This window comes from Gasterosteus aculeatus, chromosome 9, assembly GCF_964276395.1.
Source record: "Gasterosteus aculeatus chromosome 9, fGasAcu3.hap1.1, whole genome shotgun sequence".
Classification (NCBI taxonomy): domain Eukaryota; kingdom Metazoa; phylum Chordata; class Actinopteri; order Perciformes; family Gasterosteidae; genus Gasterosteus; species Gasterosteus aculeatus.
Genome location: NC_135696.1, coordinates 22,706,060 through 22,721,870, shown reverse-complemented (window position 1 = coordinate 22,721,870; position 15,811 = coordinate 22,706,060). Strand labels below are relative to the sequence as shown.

Genomic DNA, 15,811 nt, shown 5'->3' with positions numbered 1-15,811 from the left:
TCAAAGGAGCCGTCACACTTCACAGCATCTAATCAGAACCCAGCGTCCAGTCGGAGCCCAGCGTCCAGTCGGAGTCCAGCGTCCAATCGGAGCCCAGCGTCCAGTCGGAGTCCAGCATCCAGTCGGTGCCTCGTCTCGGCTCATCGGTCATTAGTCAGCAGAGTGAAAACAGTCAGGAAGAAGTGAGCATTAAACAAAGAGGAAGGAACGAGAGAAGCAGCCTGACCAGTTTAATCCAGTTTGTTATTCCTCACATGAACGCTGGTCTGAAACACAACAACTTTTTATCCACTTATTGAATCTTGGTTTGTTTGGATTGAAATCTCATGAATAAAAGCAGATGTGCCGTCATTATTCATCATAAACACCTTTCTTTTCTTTAACGCTGTTACAGATACATTATTAAAATAACAGGAAATAACCCAGCAGCTTATTAGCCGCTATTGGTCCCAAAATTAAGAAAACAAATCTTCTATTTATTAACACTGTTCCCACAGTGAGAAAATATAAAAAAAGGCAATTTTCTGTTATTTAATTCAGATTGATATCTGTGGCGTTCAGCGGCTCTCAGTGGGAGTTTGAGCTGCATCTTCATGAGCTGAAGAAGAAACCGTAACATTTCATCATGTGACTTATTGAAGGGATTCTATTTGCCGTGTTGAGACGCGTGTCTGCAGGAGGAACCTCTGTGGGTGGAGCCGCTGCCTCCGTCCGTCGTTATGTTGTACGTAACGTTGGGCGTTTTAACGTCGAGGTCTCTGGGGAGACGGTTGCTGCTGGATGTGATCTGACCCTGTAGACAGAACTGAGACGTGAGAGCTCAGTTTCTATGAATGAAGTCTGGTGTGTTTGCAGGTGATGGGGTGAAAGTATCCGCCCGCTGCAGTGACCCTTCTAAACGTCAGTGCTGACACTTTAATGTATCCGGGGACCAGCTCACATCGTCATCATCATCTTCCTCATTAGCTCAGTGTTTGCTAATTAGCGTCTGACGATCACACCCATATAATGTCCACAGAACTCCTCAGTTATTAGAAGGAAGCAGCATCTCTGCTTCATGCTTCGCTCTGAACAGACCTGGAGGTCTCGAGTCTCTCGTTCGACCCGATGTAGGAAACTGCTTTTCTACTTGTATTTGTTTGTCTTATTACGTTTCTGTGTATAAATGACGTTGACTTAACAGTTTAGGACACATTGGACGACGAGTGAGTTTCTGTCCTCTGTGTCGTGACTTCTTATCTTCATGCACATTCAGGGGAGTACAAATCCATTCTTTTAAAGACGTGAGGCGATCCGGAGAGGTCCGGTGTTGGCGTGCGCACACATGGCTGAAGGCTAATCTCAACGATCCGTCTCGTCCCTCACTTGGACACAACGGCCTTCTTAGTAACGCTCGCCCTGCGGCCTCCTCCTCCTCCTCCTCCTCCTCCTCCTCCCTGCCAGAGATGGCCGGGGATGGTGAAGGCGTCCACCGTCATGCCCACGGTCTTCGAGGGGATGACGCTAAACTGCTTCCTGTCTGAGCTGTACTTGTAGATGGCCTCCACCTGGGCGGAGCCAATAGTCCGCGGGCCCACGCCGGCCAATCGGATCAGCTCCTGGGACTCTGTGTTCATGGTGTAGACGCCCCGGAACTGGCAGCTGGAGTCACGGAAGAGGATGAGGAAGTGGTTGGCGGGACTCTTCTCCATCTCCTGAGGAAGAGGAGGAGGAGTCATATCAGCTGAGTGTCCATCGTGTTCCCACACAGAAGCCATAGAAAGTTGATTGGAAACTGGCGCACACATAGAGATTATTATTAATTAAAGGCAGCGGGTGGCAATCCGATGTGATTACACGTTGGATTTAACTTTGCATCTCAGCCTACTCATAGATACACTTTTTAACAGGATTTGGGGAGTTTAAACTCCTTCAGGCAAATGTTGTATTTCGGGCTGTACTTGTACTGTAATTCAATCTCGGATCAGTACTTCATGAGCAGGGGGGAGAGGGCAGCACTACCACCCCTAGTGGTCAGCTGAGGGAACCCAGGTTAACAGCCAGCAGCATTACAGAGCAGTAGTTGTGATCAATACTGTGCATGTATCACGTATATCGCTGTGTTAAGTGAAGTAAAATGATTCATCTACCTCAACCATCCTGTTCTTCTGGGTCTCGTTGACCTTTCCCGCCAGGCAGCAGCGTGACAGCGCGTTGTGGATGATGAATTTGTTGGACTTAAAGCTCGGCTCTTTGAAGAGTTTTGGACCTGCAGACACAGATGGACCCGTTACTGTCAGCACACTGGTCCTCCTCCGGCCAAAGACCACGTCCTGTACCTGTGTATTCCGGGGCGGGTGGGGTTCCATTGGAACCAGCCTCCCAGTCTTTATCTCCGGTGCGATTGGCCAGTTTACTTTGCGGCACACATCTTGAAGGCGAATCAGGGCGGCTGTTGAGGAACATCAATAAATGAACCAACATTTTTTTTGAATGAATTTAAGCATGTTGTCCTTCGTCCTTTTTTGTACCAAATTTTGTACAAATCGCTCCAATGGTTGTCGAGATATTTGCCGGGCTAAACCAGGGGTGCTCACACGTTGCAACTAACCAGGTCATGGCGATCAGCCCCCCTCCGTGCCGGCTGAGGGGGGGCGACCGGTAAATAGTAGCTCCACCAGCGCGCAACGAGTCGACATGAAGAAAACAACGAGCCTCTCGTCTGTCAGAAGGAGGAAACCGCCACAAACATCCCGCACATTCTTGGTCATTACCTTGCTGTCAGCCCGGGTCGCTTTGCAATGAAATTAAATGCATCCTTTAGGAAGCAAGAATTGCTAATTAGCATTAGCATTAGTTACGGTCATCGCCCGCGGTGGACGTGACGTCGTTGTTTTATCGATGGCACGTGATCGACTGGTCATGGGCAGCCGTGCTGCCATCGGCCCGAACCCTGCACACCTGAGAGGAGAGAGCTTACCTCTGGCATCTCTTCGGGCCATCGCCACATCTGTTTCCTGGCTCCTCCGTTGCTGCCAGGTTGAGGGAGGAGTTAGAGTAGACTTTGGTCAACCTAGAACCTGGATACACAAATGTCAGGACCTTAAAACCGCTTTGAAATCATCTTAACTCGTTCCTAACTTAACTTAAGACCCTACCAGCTGTTCCCTTGGCCGGGCTCACAGGCCGCTGTGTTTCCTCCCTCGTCATGCTGCGAGGACGGGGGCGGGGTTTCTTGGCGGAAGATCGTCCTTGACTGGTCGATTTCTCCCGAAGTACTTTGTCCAAGTCCTCCATAATCCTGAGTTGGTGCCGCCGTGCGTACTCCACCCTGGTGAAGGTCCCCCTCCGGACGGGTGTGGCAGGAGGCGTGGGAGAAGGGGAGGTCATTCCCGGAGGAGGCGTACCGGAGGGAGAGTTTCTGTCTGCAGATCCGGGTCTGAAACCAACAAGTTACACACATATGGGTTTTTAGAAAACAGCACTCAAGCTTCGTGAGCCCTCGTGGACGACTGAGACACCTGGTTTCCCTTTCTTGCTCATTCCACTGTCTCCTCTTCCTCAACTCCTCACTTCTCTTCTGCTGTTTGTCCAACAGCAGAGCTCTACGCTGGGCCATCTCCCCTTCGCTACGCGCCTCCTCCTGCAACCACATGATCATACGCCCAACGGTCATGACACAGTCGAGGTGCACAGAAGCAAACCGTGCCTTCCATTTTCCCTGCAGCGTCTCACCTGAAAGAAGAACCCGATCCCTCCTCTTGCCGCCGGCTCATTCTGCTCTCGGCTCGGCTCCAGACTTTCGGCCTCTCTCGGTGGTTCTCCTTCGATGTCTTGTTGTTCGAAATTGGCGGCTCCCGCAGTCGCATCCAGCTGCTGGAGGGGGTCTACAGGTCGTGCAGCGAGACGTCCGCCGGGTTCCACAGCGGATTCTGTGTGGTCGCTCATTGAATCAGAGGAGAACTCCTGCCCCTCGTCAGTTGGTGCGTCGCTGCCCCCCTCGGGCCTTCCGAGAGAAGACAGCGAGGCCTCAATCAGGCTGCACCCTTCACCTGCTCTCCTGGCGCCTTCGCCTCCTGCGCTGAAAGCTGCAGAGATAGATTCGCTCCCGAAGGAGTACTCGGAAGGAGCGCCGGAGCTGCTCCCGCCATTCGCCGACGCTCCATCTTGTCCGAGCTGCGGGAAAACCAGCTGCCCCCCCACAGTCTCCCCGTCCTCCAGCTCCAGCCGGAACTGGGTCGGGGTTTCGCTGGACGCCGTGTCCGAGGTGCTCCCCTCTTGCTGTGCCCCCTTGGCGGTCTGAGGACGCTCTTGAGGAGTCCGAGGCCCGCCGATGCGAAAGGACGAGGAGGTCTGAACCTGACACTTGCTGGGGGAGACGCGGCGTAGGCGGGGGAGGGCGTCCACGTTATGGGTGGGTGCCAAGGCCCGGTTGAGCGGCGGGAACTTGAGTTCGGAGGGCCGCGGGGGAGGCTGCTGCTGGGCCTGCAGGGGCTGCTTGGGGCTGCGGGGGGTGGAGGAAGGGGGGATCCTTGTGCGAGGAGCAGGGCAGGAAGAGGACAGGAGGTTCTTCGGGGAGGTGGCAGAAGAAAGAATGTGCGAACGCAACGGGGAGGAGGCGGCCGGGCCGCCGGGACCAGGAATCACCCAGGCGTTACTGGTGCTCCTCGCAGGCGTCTTGGTCGGAGTTCTCGGAGGCGTCTTGGTCGGAGTTCTCGGAGGCGTCTTGGTCGGGGTGTGAGGAGGCGTTTTAGCGGCACATCGAGGTGTAGATTTGCGAGTGTTCTTCGGTGTATTTGTGGGCCTTCGGTCACTCATGAGCTGTTGTTGCTGTTCGGTTAGTTTCTGCATGTCCTTCTGAAGTGACTGCAGAGCTTCACTCAGTTTTTGAACCACTTCACTGTATTCCACAAAAACGGCCTCGCCTCCCTTCTCAATCTCTGCGCCTTTCTTGCTCTCGATGGAGAAGGTGACCTGCTTCTCCAATCGGGGGGGATTAGGAACAGATGGCTTCTCTTTCTCCTTCTCCTCCCTCTCCTCCTCCCGTTTCAGTTGCTCCTCCATACACGTGAGGCGTTCCTCCAGGGTGAGATGCTCTTCCTCCCCTCGATCTCTTTTCAGCTGAAGGAAAGCGGTTTTTCCGAGCCTCTGCCTGTGCTTGGCAAAGATGGCTTCGATGCGTCTCTTTTGGGCTTCAATGCTTTTCCGTTTTTCCTCCAGGCGAGCCCCCAGCTCGCTGGCCTCGGATCCTGGTTCGGGGCCTCCGGGACCCGGACCGGGTGCCCCGTCTGGTGCGGAGGTTGTATGTGGAGTTCCTGGAGTTGTCGGGGTCGGAGCAGAACCCGGCTCCTCCCCGGGAGCAGCGGGATGTCTTCTTCTGCCGTCTCGTCGCTCTGCAAAGCTGGTCAGGCGTGGACTGTTGCTGGTGCCGTTGCCGGGACGGATGTTGCCGGGACGGATGTTGCCGGGCGCGTTTCGAGGGGCTTCGTCCGACGCGTCGGAGGAGTCGACGCTGCCGTCTCGTAGGACGGAGTCGTCGTCGCGCGACATATCGGAGGCGCGTCCCACTCTCTCCCTCCTCTCCGCCCTCCCCTGCTTTTCGGTGTCACCCGCCTTTCCGCCGACGGGCCGGGGGAGGACGCCAGAGCGACAGGGCGCGGAGCTGCTCAGCAGGGATTTGTCCTCCTCGGGGGAGTGGAGGAAGAAACCAGCTGGGGCTCCTTCCGGACGTAGCCTGGGCTGCGGCCTCTCGCCCAACGCTTCTCGACCTCCACCTTTCTCGGCCCCCCTGTCCTTCCGCCGATCCTTGCCGCTCGAGGTGTGGACCGCCTGCAGCGCCTCCTCGATGGTGGGCAGCTCCCCCAGCGGCGGGGTTTGGGCGTAAGGAGGCCGGGGAGGGTGTTGCGTTGGAGCGGAGGCGCTGACCAGGCCGCAGGGGGGGCGTACCGCGGAGGTCATTGTGGCTTCGCCGGCGGAGAGGCTGTCGATGCTACCGGAGTGAAAGACAGAATCTATTGGGTTCCCCATGACAACGTCAACATCACTGTCCAGCCCAAACGGGATGCTGAACGTTCCCGCTGACAGAGGACGGCTGCAGGCAGGCGGATGGCGATGAAGGGACGGATGCGTGGATGGTTTTTGCCAACACGGAGACCACGGAAGCAAAAGAAAGAAGATTTCAAACAATGGAGGTAAAGTGTGATGCTTCGCGACCGCCGCGATGGTCCTCACCACACACGCATGATCACCTGATTTGTTTCTTTGTCCAACTCTTGTTTTCTGGAAAGACAAGTACAAAAGTCACAAAATGAAGGATGATTTGGGGTTGAACAAAAGCTCAAATTCAGTTTCTTACCTGGCGACACTGGGGAGCAGATGGGAACAAAGGGTTGTTTGAAGATGAAGGAAGGACAACCACTGAAGCAGAAAAGTGTGTTGTTAAAATGTCACATTTCAAAATAATGTGCACAAAATAAAAGTTTCTCTACATTACTCCGGTTATTTTGGCTCATCTATAGAATATTCAGATTGAAACTGTGTTTGCACCTGTTCACAGGACTCGTACAGTCTAACAGCCCCGAGGCATCTGAAAGACAAGGAGGCGGTTTCAGAGGAATTCTAACGGTGTGGACATGAGCTCGTTAGCGACAGGAAGTCACAGACCTGTGAGGTCGAGGGGTTCCATGGGCTGAACGAAATCCGGCTTCTTCACTTCAAACCACTCCAGCAGCTCGGCCACGAAGCTCATGATGTTCAGCTGGGAAAGAGAGCGGATCGGGTCACAGCGGAGGACACTCGCAGGAGGTCAACAAGAGCAAAGGGACGCTACATTGAAAGCAGACTTTCACATGGAAATGTCGTATTCCTTCACTCTTAGAGACCTGTCAATCAGCGAGTAGCCCCGCCCTAAAGCCTCCCCCAATTCTATTAGAGACCAGAGCACTTATAGTTAGGGCTGGTCTACCAAAAGCGCCTAATTGAAGTGGAAATGGCCAAGGGACATGTAACCAAATATTATCACTGATGTATGTATATTTTTGATCACTTTTTCTGTTAACCCATAATAAAGTCATAAAAGAACCAAACTTCATGAATGTTTTTTGTGACAAAGTATCTGTTCCAATCAGAGAAAAATCAGACTTGTAGAAATAACGGGAACCTCAAGAGAGCCACGACATTATGTTCTTTACACGTGTTTGTAAACCTTTGATCACAACTGTACTTTGTTCATTCTGTCCTCATGACGTCGTCGTAGTCTGTCCATCAGGAGACGGATCCTCCTCTGACGTTCTTCCCTCAACCTCAGAGGCAGATTTATAATTTGCAATTTTGGGCGTTACAAAATAAAATGAATTTGAATTGAACAGGTCAATGAATTTATCGATTTATGGTCTATTAGAGACCTGTCAATCAGCGAGTAGCCCCGCCCCAAAGCATCCCCCGATTTATGGTCTATTAGGGACCTGTCAATCAGCGAGTAGCCCCGCCCCAAAGCATCCCCCGATTTATGGTCTATTAGGGACCTGTCAATCAGCGAGTAGCCCCGCCCTAAAGCATCCCCCGATTTATGGTCTATTAGAGACCTGTCAATCAGCGAGTAGCCCCGCCCCAAAGCATCCCCCGATTTATGGTCTATTAGGGACCTGTCAATCAGCGAGTAGCCCCGCCCCAAAGCATCCCCCGATTTATGGTCTATTAGGGACCTGTCAATCAGCGAGTAGCCCCGCCCTAAAGCATCCCCCGATTTATGGTCTATTAGAGACCTGTCAATCAGCGAGTAGCCCCGCCCTAAAGCATCCCCCGATTTATGGTCTATTAGAGACCTGTCAATCAGCGAGTAGCCCCGCCCTAAAGCATCCCCCGATTTATGGTCTATTAGAGACCTGTCAATCAGCGAGTCGCCCCGCCCCAAAGCATCCCCCGATTTATGGTCTATTAGGGACCTGTCAATCAGCGAGTAGCCCCGCCCTAAAGCATCCCCCGATTTATGGTCTATTAGAGACCTGTCAATCAGCGAGTAGCCCCGCCCTAAAGCATCCCCCGATTTATGGTCTATTAGAGACCTGTCAATCAGCGAGTAGCCCCGCCCTAAAGCATCCCCCGATTTATGGTCTATTAGAGACCTGTCAATCAGCGAGTCGCCCCGCCCCAAAGCATCCCCCGATTTATGGTCTATTAGGGACCTGTCAATCAGCGAGTAGCCCCGCCCTAAAGCATCCCCCGATTTATGGTCTATTAGAGACCTGTCAATCAGCGAGTAGCCCCGCCCTAAAGCATCCCCCGATTTATGGTCTATTAGAGACCTGTCAATCAGCGAGTCGCCCACCCTAAAGCATCGAAAAGCCAAATGGAGACGTCTTTGGCTCCTCTTCTCCGTGACGTTAATCTCTCTACAACAAAGTGTGACTCTTCACCCCTGAGATGTGATCTCAAACGTTTACACAAATCCTGCAGCACAAACGTCTGGTCTGTGAGGGAGGACCTCCACGTCTCAACCCTTCGCTCCCTTCGTTAATCCAACATATACGTCATTTATTTTCCTTATTGCCACTCAGACGCCGGCAGTCCCCCATTAAACCGACAAGGTTTCTCCCGTCCATGGGGGAGTGTTCAGGGGGGCTCACATGCAGGGCCGGGGGGGCGTACAGCAGGTCCTCCACAGCCAGGGGGCAGCAGCTCCGCAAGCGGCTGCCACAGAAGTCGGTGATGAGCTGCAGGTTGTAGAGGCTGTCAGACACCGACATGGTGTCCTTCAGACACACATCTGGAGGAAGGAGAGCAGACAGATGTGTCACTGCAACGTTACAGAATACCAGCTGTGAGAGACACAGTGTGTACGTAGAGATGACTGTAGGCTCATGACTGGTAATCTCGACCTTCACCACTAGATGTCGCTAAAGCCTGCGCACTGTTCCTTTAAGACAATGTGCACACAATGAGGGTTTGGAGATCCCTCATCATCTTTGGAGCCTTTAAAGCGGAGAATAAACATGTAAGCATGTAGCGTGTATCACGGAGTGCGTGTATCACGGAGTGCGTGTACCCTCCAGCGGCAGCAGGCCGGGGCAGTAGAAGTGCAGTGCTGCAGCTATCGCACAACCGTTAGATAGGTCACGGACCCCCGAGACCACCGGGAAGGTCGGGGTCAGCTTGGACTGTACCTTGTCCTTCCTATAGCGGATCTACAGGGGAGGAAGAGGAGGAGAAGAAGGGAACAAAGAGCTCATATTTATTATTATATTATTAAACAGAGGGATTCGCATGTTGTTTGTTTGGATACATACCAGAAAATAAATAAACACCATCTGAGGATTAAACACATCCTCAGAAGAAACACAAATCCACAAATTTCCTCAAGAACATCTTTGAACATTAAAATGTCCAAAGATGTTCTTCCCCGTCTCCTCCATCACACGGCCCCCCCGATGACGTCATGCTCGTCAAACCCACAACCCCACGCGCTGCTCATGGGTCATGTCGCAGCGAACGACTTATTTTTGTGGCATTATTCTGTGAATATTGAGACTGATCTGAGAGCAGAAGTTACAAAAGAAATGACCGACCAATCAGAAGCAATCAACAATAAATAAACATCTACATAACTGTGAGCGCAGAAAGGAAGCCACACACACACACACACACAGGAGTACTAAACAAAGATCAACGTGTGTATAAATACACATATATATGTATGCAAATACAGTATTTTGGTGTTGACATCACGTGCATCACATCGCTTATAAAAAGCTCTCAGACTGAATCTGCTTTAATGTGAATAAATGAGGTGATGATCTGGGGGGCGGGTGTGGCGAGGGGGGGGGGGTGGCGAGGGGGGGGGGGTGGCGAGGGGGCGGGTGTGGCGAGGGGCTGAGAGAGTATACGTTACCACTGGAGGCTTATTCCCCGATTCCTTCAAACAAAAAGCGATAGCATGCTGGATGGAGATGGCAGAGAGAGGGAGACAAGGGGGCCGTCACCATGGGAACCGCCACACCACAAAGTCACATGACACGTCTCAGGAGGAGGAGGGGCCAGACGGGGGGGGGGGGGAGAAGGTTCACGTCCATTGATCTCCTGCTTCGTTTGAGAAGAAGAAACATTGACCTCACGACCTCATGACCTCACAACCTCACGACCTCATGACCTCACGACCTCACGACCTCGGCTTTGGAGGGAGGATTGATGAATAATCATTTCATCTCCTCTCATTTATTTCATGTCTTCTTTATTAATCACAATTTCTTCGTTTATTTCGTTATTCTTTTTTTCTTAATTTTAAGTTTTGGCTTGGGCCTTTCTGGGTTTCTGGTTCTGTTTCTGCTCTGGTTCATGGTTCTGTTCTGGCTCTGGCTCTGGTTCTGGTTCTGGTTCTGGTTCCTGGCTCTGGTTCTGGTTCTGGTTCTGGTTTTGGTTTTGGTTCTAGTTCTGGTTTCTGGCTCTGGCTCTGGTTCTGGTTCCTGGCTCTGGTTCTGGTTCTGGTTCTGGTTCTGGTTTTGGTTCTAGTTCTAGTTCTGGTTTCTGGCTCTGGCTCTGGTTCTGGTTCTGGTTTTGGTTTTGGTTTTGGTTCTAGTTCTAGTTCTGGTTCCTAGCTCTGGTTCTGGTTCTGTTTTTTGGTTCTGGTTCTGAGATGAAGCTGTTGACTGAATGTCCCGCAAATGCTACCAACAATAAGCATTAATGGGACGTCAGGATGCTCGAAGAAGAGGAAACTTACGGGGACGAGCTTCCAGTACCAGCGGTTGGATTGACACTGCCAGTGAGCAAGGGATGAGACGAGGGGGGGGGGGGGGGGGGGGGGGCAGAGAAGCAGAGCGAGTCCGGATTAGAAGGGACACACACTCTCATGCATGCATGTGTATGTGCGCGTGTGTCTGTGTGGGTTTGTGATTTACCGGGTCCTGGGCGGTTTGCAGGTCTGTGCATGTCTGGGACTTGGTGGGCTCTTCTTCTTCGGTGGTTTCTCTCAGCTTGTGGTTCAGCTGGAGGGAGTTGGCGGACAGGGACAGATAAAACTCTATGGGCCGCTTACCTCAGGGGTCTCAAACTCATTTCAGGCTCGGGCCAAATGCAGCCGCTTCGACCGAGCGCGGCGCTGATGGTCCGAACCCCCCCGCCCCCCCACCCCCTCCCTCGGATGTGGCCCGCAGGCCGGAGTTTGAGACCCCTGGCTGGAAGGAACCAGTGTAGCCTGAAAGCATAGCAAGCTAGCTAACTAGCCAGCCGCTAAATGAATGAAATGTAATTTTTCATCCGCACTCTTTTTTCACAGCGTACAGAAGCTGATCAACACAGACAGATGCTGTGAGGTGGGACCAGCGTGGAGGACTTACCCGGTTGACCCAGAAGAGCAGAGCATTCTCCCACGGAGCCCCGGCACCCATCTGCTCCGCCTCGGCCGCCATCTTCACGCTGCCCACCACGTCTCTGGCCACCAGCGTCATCAGGGCGTCGATCAGGGCGAGGTGGGCCTTCTGCATCACAGGGACACTTTGGTCTAAAGGATTCTGTCTCTGAAGGACATGAAAAGGGAGCTCCGCCCATTGTAAAGTATTTCATTAAAAACTGTTAAATGTCACTTTACTTCCTACTTTCCTTGTTGCTTTCCCTCTATTACTTGACTATGTGGTATGGACTCTGTGGTACGGACTATGTGGTACGGACTCTATGGTACGGACTCTGGTATGGACTGTGTGGTACGGACTCTGTGGTATGGACTATGTGGTACGGACTCTGTGGTACGGACTCTGGTTTGGACTATGTGGTACGGACTCTGGTTTGGACTATGTGGTATGGACTCTGTGGTACGGACTATGTGGTACGGACTCTGGTATGGACTATGTGGCACGGACTCTGGTTTGGACTATGTGGTATGGACTATGTGGCACAGACTCTGGTTTGGACTATGTGGTATGGACTTTGTGGTATGGACTCTGTGGTATGGACTATGTGGTATGGACTATGTGGTATGGACTATGTGGTATGGACTCTGTGGTACGGACTCTGGTATGGACTATGTGGCACGGACTCTGGTATGGACTATGTGGTATGGACTCTGTGGTACGGACTCTGGTATGGACTATGTGGCACGGACTCTGGTTTGGACTCTGTGGTATGGACTCTGTGGTATGGACTCTGTGGTACGGACTCTGGTATGGACTATGTGGCACGGACTCTGGTTTGGACTCTGTGGTATGGACTCTGTGGTATGGACTCTGTGGTACGGACTCTGGTATGGACTATGTGGAACACAGACTCTGGTACGGACTCTGTGGTACGGACTCTGTGGTACGGACTCTGTGGTACGGACTCTGTGGTACGGACTCTGTGGTACGGACTATGTGGCACGGACTATGTGGCACGGACTACTATGTGTTTTAAGAAGGGATTTGAAATAAAAGAGCACACAAACACACACCGTCTTGATGGGGACAAAGCGGAGGTCCTCCTCGGTAACGTCTGCATCCTCGACCTTTGGAGTCAAACCTTTCTTAATGAGGACCTGCAGCAGGGAAGAGTGGTCCGCTGGTGACCCTTGTGCTGCCGGCAGGGAGACCCCATGTGCCTGTGCCAGCAGGGCTTGGGTTCTGAAGTAGATCTCTGGAGACAGAAGCAGCTTTGAGACGGACGGCTTTAGGTGCTCTTGTTCATACTGGTCCCTGTAAAGAGGCTCCCGCAGCTCCACAGGCACGTTTTCTGAAAGAGAGGGAAGAGCGTTAGGCACAGATGTAGGTCACGCTTGTCCACCACGTAGCTCCATCAAGCAGCTCCACCCCGAATGTCCACCACGTAGCTCCATCAAGTAGCTCCACACCGAACGTCCATCACGTAGCTCCATCAAGCAGCTCCACCCCGAATGTCCACCACGTAGCTCCATCAAGTAGCTCCACCCCAAACGTCCACCACGTAGCTCCATCAAGTAGCTCCACCCCGAACGTCCACCACGTAGCTCCATCAAGTAGCTCCACCCCGAACGTCCACCACGTAGCTCCATCAAGTAGCTCCACCCCGAACGTCCACCACGTAGCTCCATCAAGTAGTTCTGAAGCTTTGGGTTCAACTCTCAGAACCCGAGGTTGTCTCCTGGTTCATGTATTCTGTCCTTAAAAGATGAACCCTACTAGGTTTTGCTCTGGAGCCACAGCTGGTTGATGTTTTTATCCTGGTGAAACCAACGGAACTCTTAGAGTGATATAACATGTAAGACATGTTCATAGTGTTCACAGGGGATCATAATTACTTTTTATCGGACTCCATCTTCAGATAACACGCTAAAATAACATGTTGAACATGAATGTCAGCATGTTAGCGTCATGCATGCTGTTAGCTGTTAGCAGCCTAACAGGCAGGTAGAAGGACAGACGTCTCAGTCGAGCAGAGATAATAATGCAGAGTTCATCCAGGAGGAACCAGAAAACCACCAAGAGACGTTTTCCTCCAGATACATGGAGACCAAGAAGATCACCAAGACCTGCTTCCTCCTCTGGAGAAGGTTCTTCTTCTCACTGTGGTGACAGGAAGTGACAGCGCCTGAGGCGATAATGTCATCTTCTGCATGAGTGTGTGTGATGCAGAAAGACGCAGTCTCCCCGCGCTGACCCGCGTTCCGTCTCTGCAGTCAGGATGATCCTGAAGAGAACGGAGACGAGTCCTCAGCTCCTCACTCCTCATCTCCTCATCTCCTCACTCCTCACTCCTCATCTCCTCATCTCCTCACTCCTCACTCCTCACTCCTCATCTCCTCATCTCCTCACTCCTCACTCCTCATCTCCTCACTCCTCACTCCTCATCTCCTCACTCCTCTCCACGAGTCCAACACATCGCGCCGAGACTTATGAGAAAGTGTGCGTGACACAAAGGAAACAGGAGGTCGTCGTGGCGCAGGAGTAGAAATGAGGTTGGTGGTCCGAGCCCCGGCTGGCCCGTGTCCCCAAGTGTCCCCAAGTGTCCCCGAGCAAGACACCTGACCCCTAATTGCTCCCCGGGCAAAATGTATAAAAGCGTCTGCTAAATGACCCGTGATGTGATGAAGTGGTGGAAAATGGAGTCTAGTTACTGTAGATAACTAACCTTACCTCCTCACGTCCTTTCCTAAGCATCTCTCCTTGACCCATGTGGAAACAGTAGAGGCACGGAGACGACTACGCCTTGACTGACCTACGTAGCTCCTCTGAGATACTGTGTTCTCTACATATGTACTTATAGCGTAGTCACATATACATATATACTATATACATATATACTATATGAATATATACTATGTACATATATACTATATGAATACATACTATGTACATATATACTATATGAATATATACTATGTACATATATACTATATGAATATATACTATGTACATATATACTATATGAATATATACTATATGAATACATACTATGTACATGTATACTATATGAATATATACTATATACATAAATACTATATGAATACTGACACACAGTGACGCATTAGAGTCCAGGGTGTATTAAGCCTTGAGGATCTCAGGAGACTCCTTTGTCTCACAGACCTGTAGTCACCTTCATCGCACCGACACGCACGCACTTCAGCACGAGCACGCGCGCGTGCCACTGACACAGATCCCGTTCGGCGTCCGCGTTCTTTAGTACCGTCATGCATCGCTCTCCTCCACGCACCGCCTCACGCGCACGGCGACAACCGGCCTCCGCATCCAGGGGTTTACCGGGAGGGACTGCGGGGTGGGTGGGGGGGGGGGGCGGGATGGACCGGCGGGATGAGGAGGATGGACCGGGGGGGATGAGGAGGGTGGACCGGGGGGGATGAGGAGGGTGGACCGGGGGGATGAGGAGGGTGGACCGGCGGAATGAGGAGGATGGACCGGGGGGGATGAGGAGGATGGACCGGCGGGATGAGGAGGGTGGACCGGGGGGAAGAGGATCTAAATAAACCCGGAGCGCCCCGTCAGAGCATGAAGCACCCCGCCCAAGGGGAGCGGACAGCGGCAGCGCGTGTACCTGCGGAGCCGTAGGACCTGGCCAGCAGCCACCGGACGCTGGCGCAGATCTTGGCCCGGTTGAAGTCGTACCGGTCCAGCGGCTTGATCTCCGGCACCGAGAAGGTCTTCTTCATCGCGACGGGAAGGTCCACCATGGCCGCGCTGCGCTGCGCTGCACGGAGGAGGAGGGGAGGAGGGGAGGAGGGGAGGAGGGGAGGAGGGGGAGGAGGGGGAGGAGGAGAGGAGGGGAGGAGGAAGGGGGGAGGGGGGCGGAGCCTGTGATGCAGACAGTTCAACGCCCAAAATCACAGATGACAGATGATCCTCGGAGGGCTTTACAGTGTGAACACATGAGACATCCTGTCCTCAAACATTCACCACTGCAGGAAAAAAGAAACGTCAGTGAGGACGTCAGAGGACGATCCGTCTCCTGATGGACAGACTACGATGACGTCATGAGGACAAAGGATGAACAACACACACAGTTCATATGACAGAGATGATTCAGATCATGTGAGTAGTAAGAAACACTCACTGAAACATCATCATATCACACAGACACGCTGCTACAAATCAACAAATGAAATACATGGAGGAGGAACACACACACACACACACACACACACACACACACAGATATAAAGTAGTTGATGAGTGTAGATATGATAGCGGATTAGAACCCGTCCTCTCTGTAGTGGAGATCGGGGTTCTGCTTTCTGTCACTTTAGACTTAATTCTGTAGTTTACTAGTAAACAAAGTGGAAATGCATGAAGGGCCGCGGCTAGCTGCTTAGCGTGCTAATCTAACACGGCAGCCTCTTGGTGATGGTGGTTCATCTCGTATCTTTCATAACGACCACCAG

At 52.3% G+C, this 15,811-nt stretch overlaps 1 protein-coding gene across 5 annotated transcripts; it reads right to left on the bottom strand.

Moving 5' to 3' along the window:
- Positions 1 to 215: 215 nt before the first annotated feature.
- LOC120825447 (calmodulin-regulated spectrin-associated protein 3-like) lies at positions 216 to 15,314 on the bottom strand. Of its 5 annotated transcripts, none has more exons than XM_040187057.2 (19): positions 14,968 to 15,314; positions 12,395 to 12,672; positions 11,310 to 11,450; positions 10,872 to 10,958; positions 10,694 to 10,729; positions 9,866 to 9,913; positions 9,023 to 9,161; positions 8,604 to 8,743; positions 6,643 to 6,736; positions 6,526 to 6,565; positions 6,335 to 6,396; positions 6,228 to 6,258; positions 3,715 to 6,070; positions 3,501 to 3,622; positions 3,138 to 3,418; positions 2,960 to 3,059; positions 2,319 to 2,431; positions 2,130 to 2,248; positions 216 to 1,694 (listed from the first exon to the last, which is right to left on the bottom strand). In XM_040187057.2, exons 1-19 carry the CDS (start codon positions 15,101 to 15,103, stop codon positions 1,362 to 1,364), a joined length of 4,656 nt encoding a protein of 1,551 aa, XP_040042991.2. In that variant the 5' UTR covers positions 15,104 to 15,314; the 3' UTR covers positions 216 to 1,361. The 5 variants fall into 5 exon arrangements, with proteins under 5 accessions (XP_040042991.2, XP_077936086.1, XP_077936084.1 ...); XM_078079960.1 differs by having other exon boundaries at positions 3,715 to 5,968; XM_078079958.1 differs by lacking the exon at positions 9,866 to 9,913.
- Between the last annotated feature and the right edge of the window lie 497 nt (positions 15,315 to 15,811).

Bases quoted from the DNA above. Each gene is read 5' to 3' on its own strand.
- LOC120825447 (XM_040187057.2), bottom strand. From the start codon at position 15,103: ATGGTGGACCTTCCCGTCGCGATGAAGAAGACCTTCTCGGTGCCGGAG. The intron at 9,914-10,693 runs GTAAGTTTCCTC...ATCTCCATCCAG, and splicing joins GGTACTGGAAGCTCGTCCCC to CATGCTATCGCTTTTTGTTT. The intron at 6,737-8,603 runs GTGAGCCCCCCT...TCTCTTTCCCAG, and splicing joins ACGCCCCCCCGGCCCTGCAT to CTGAACATCATGAGCTTCGT.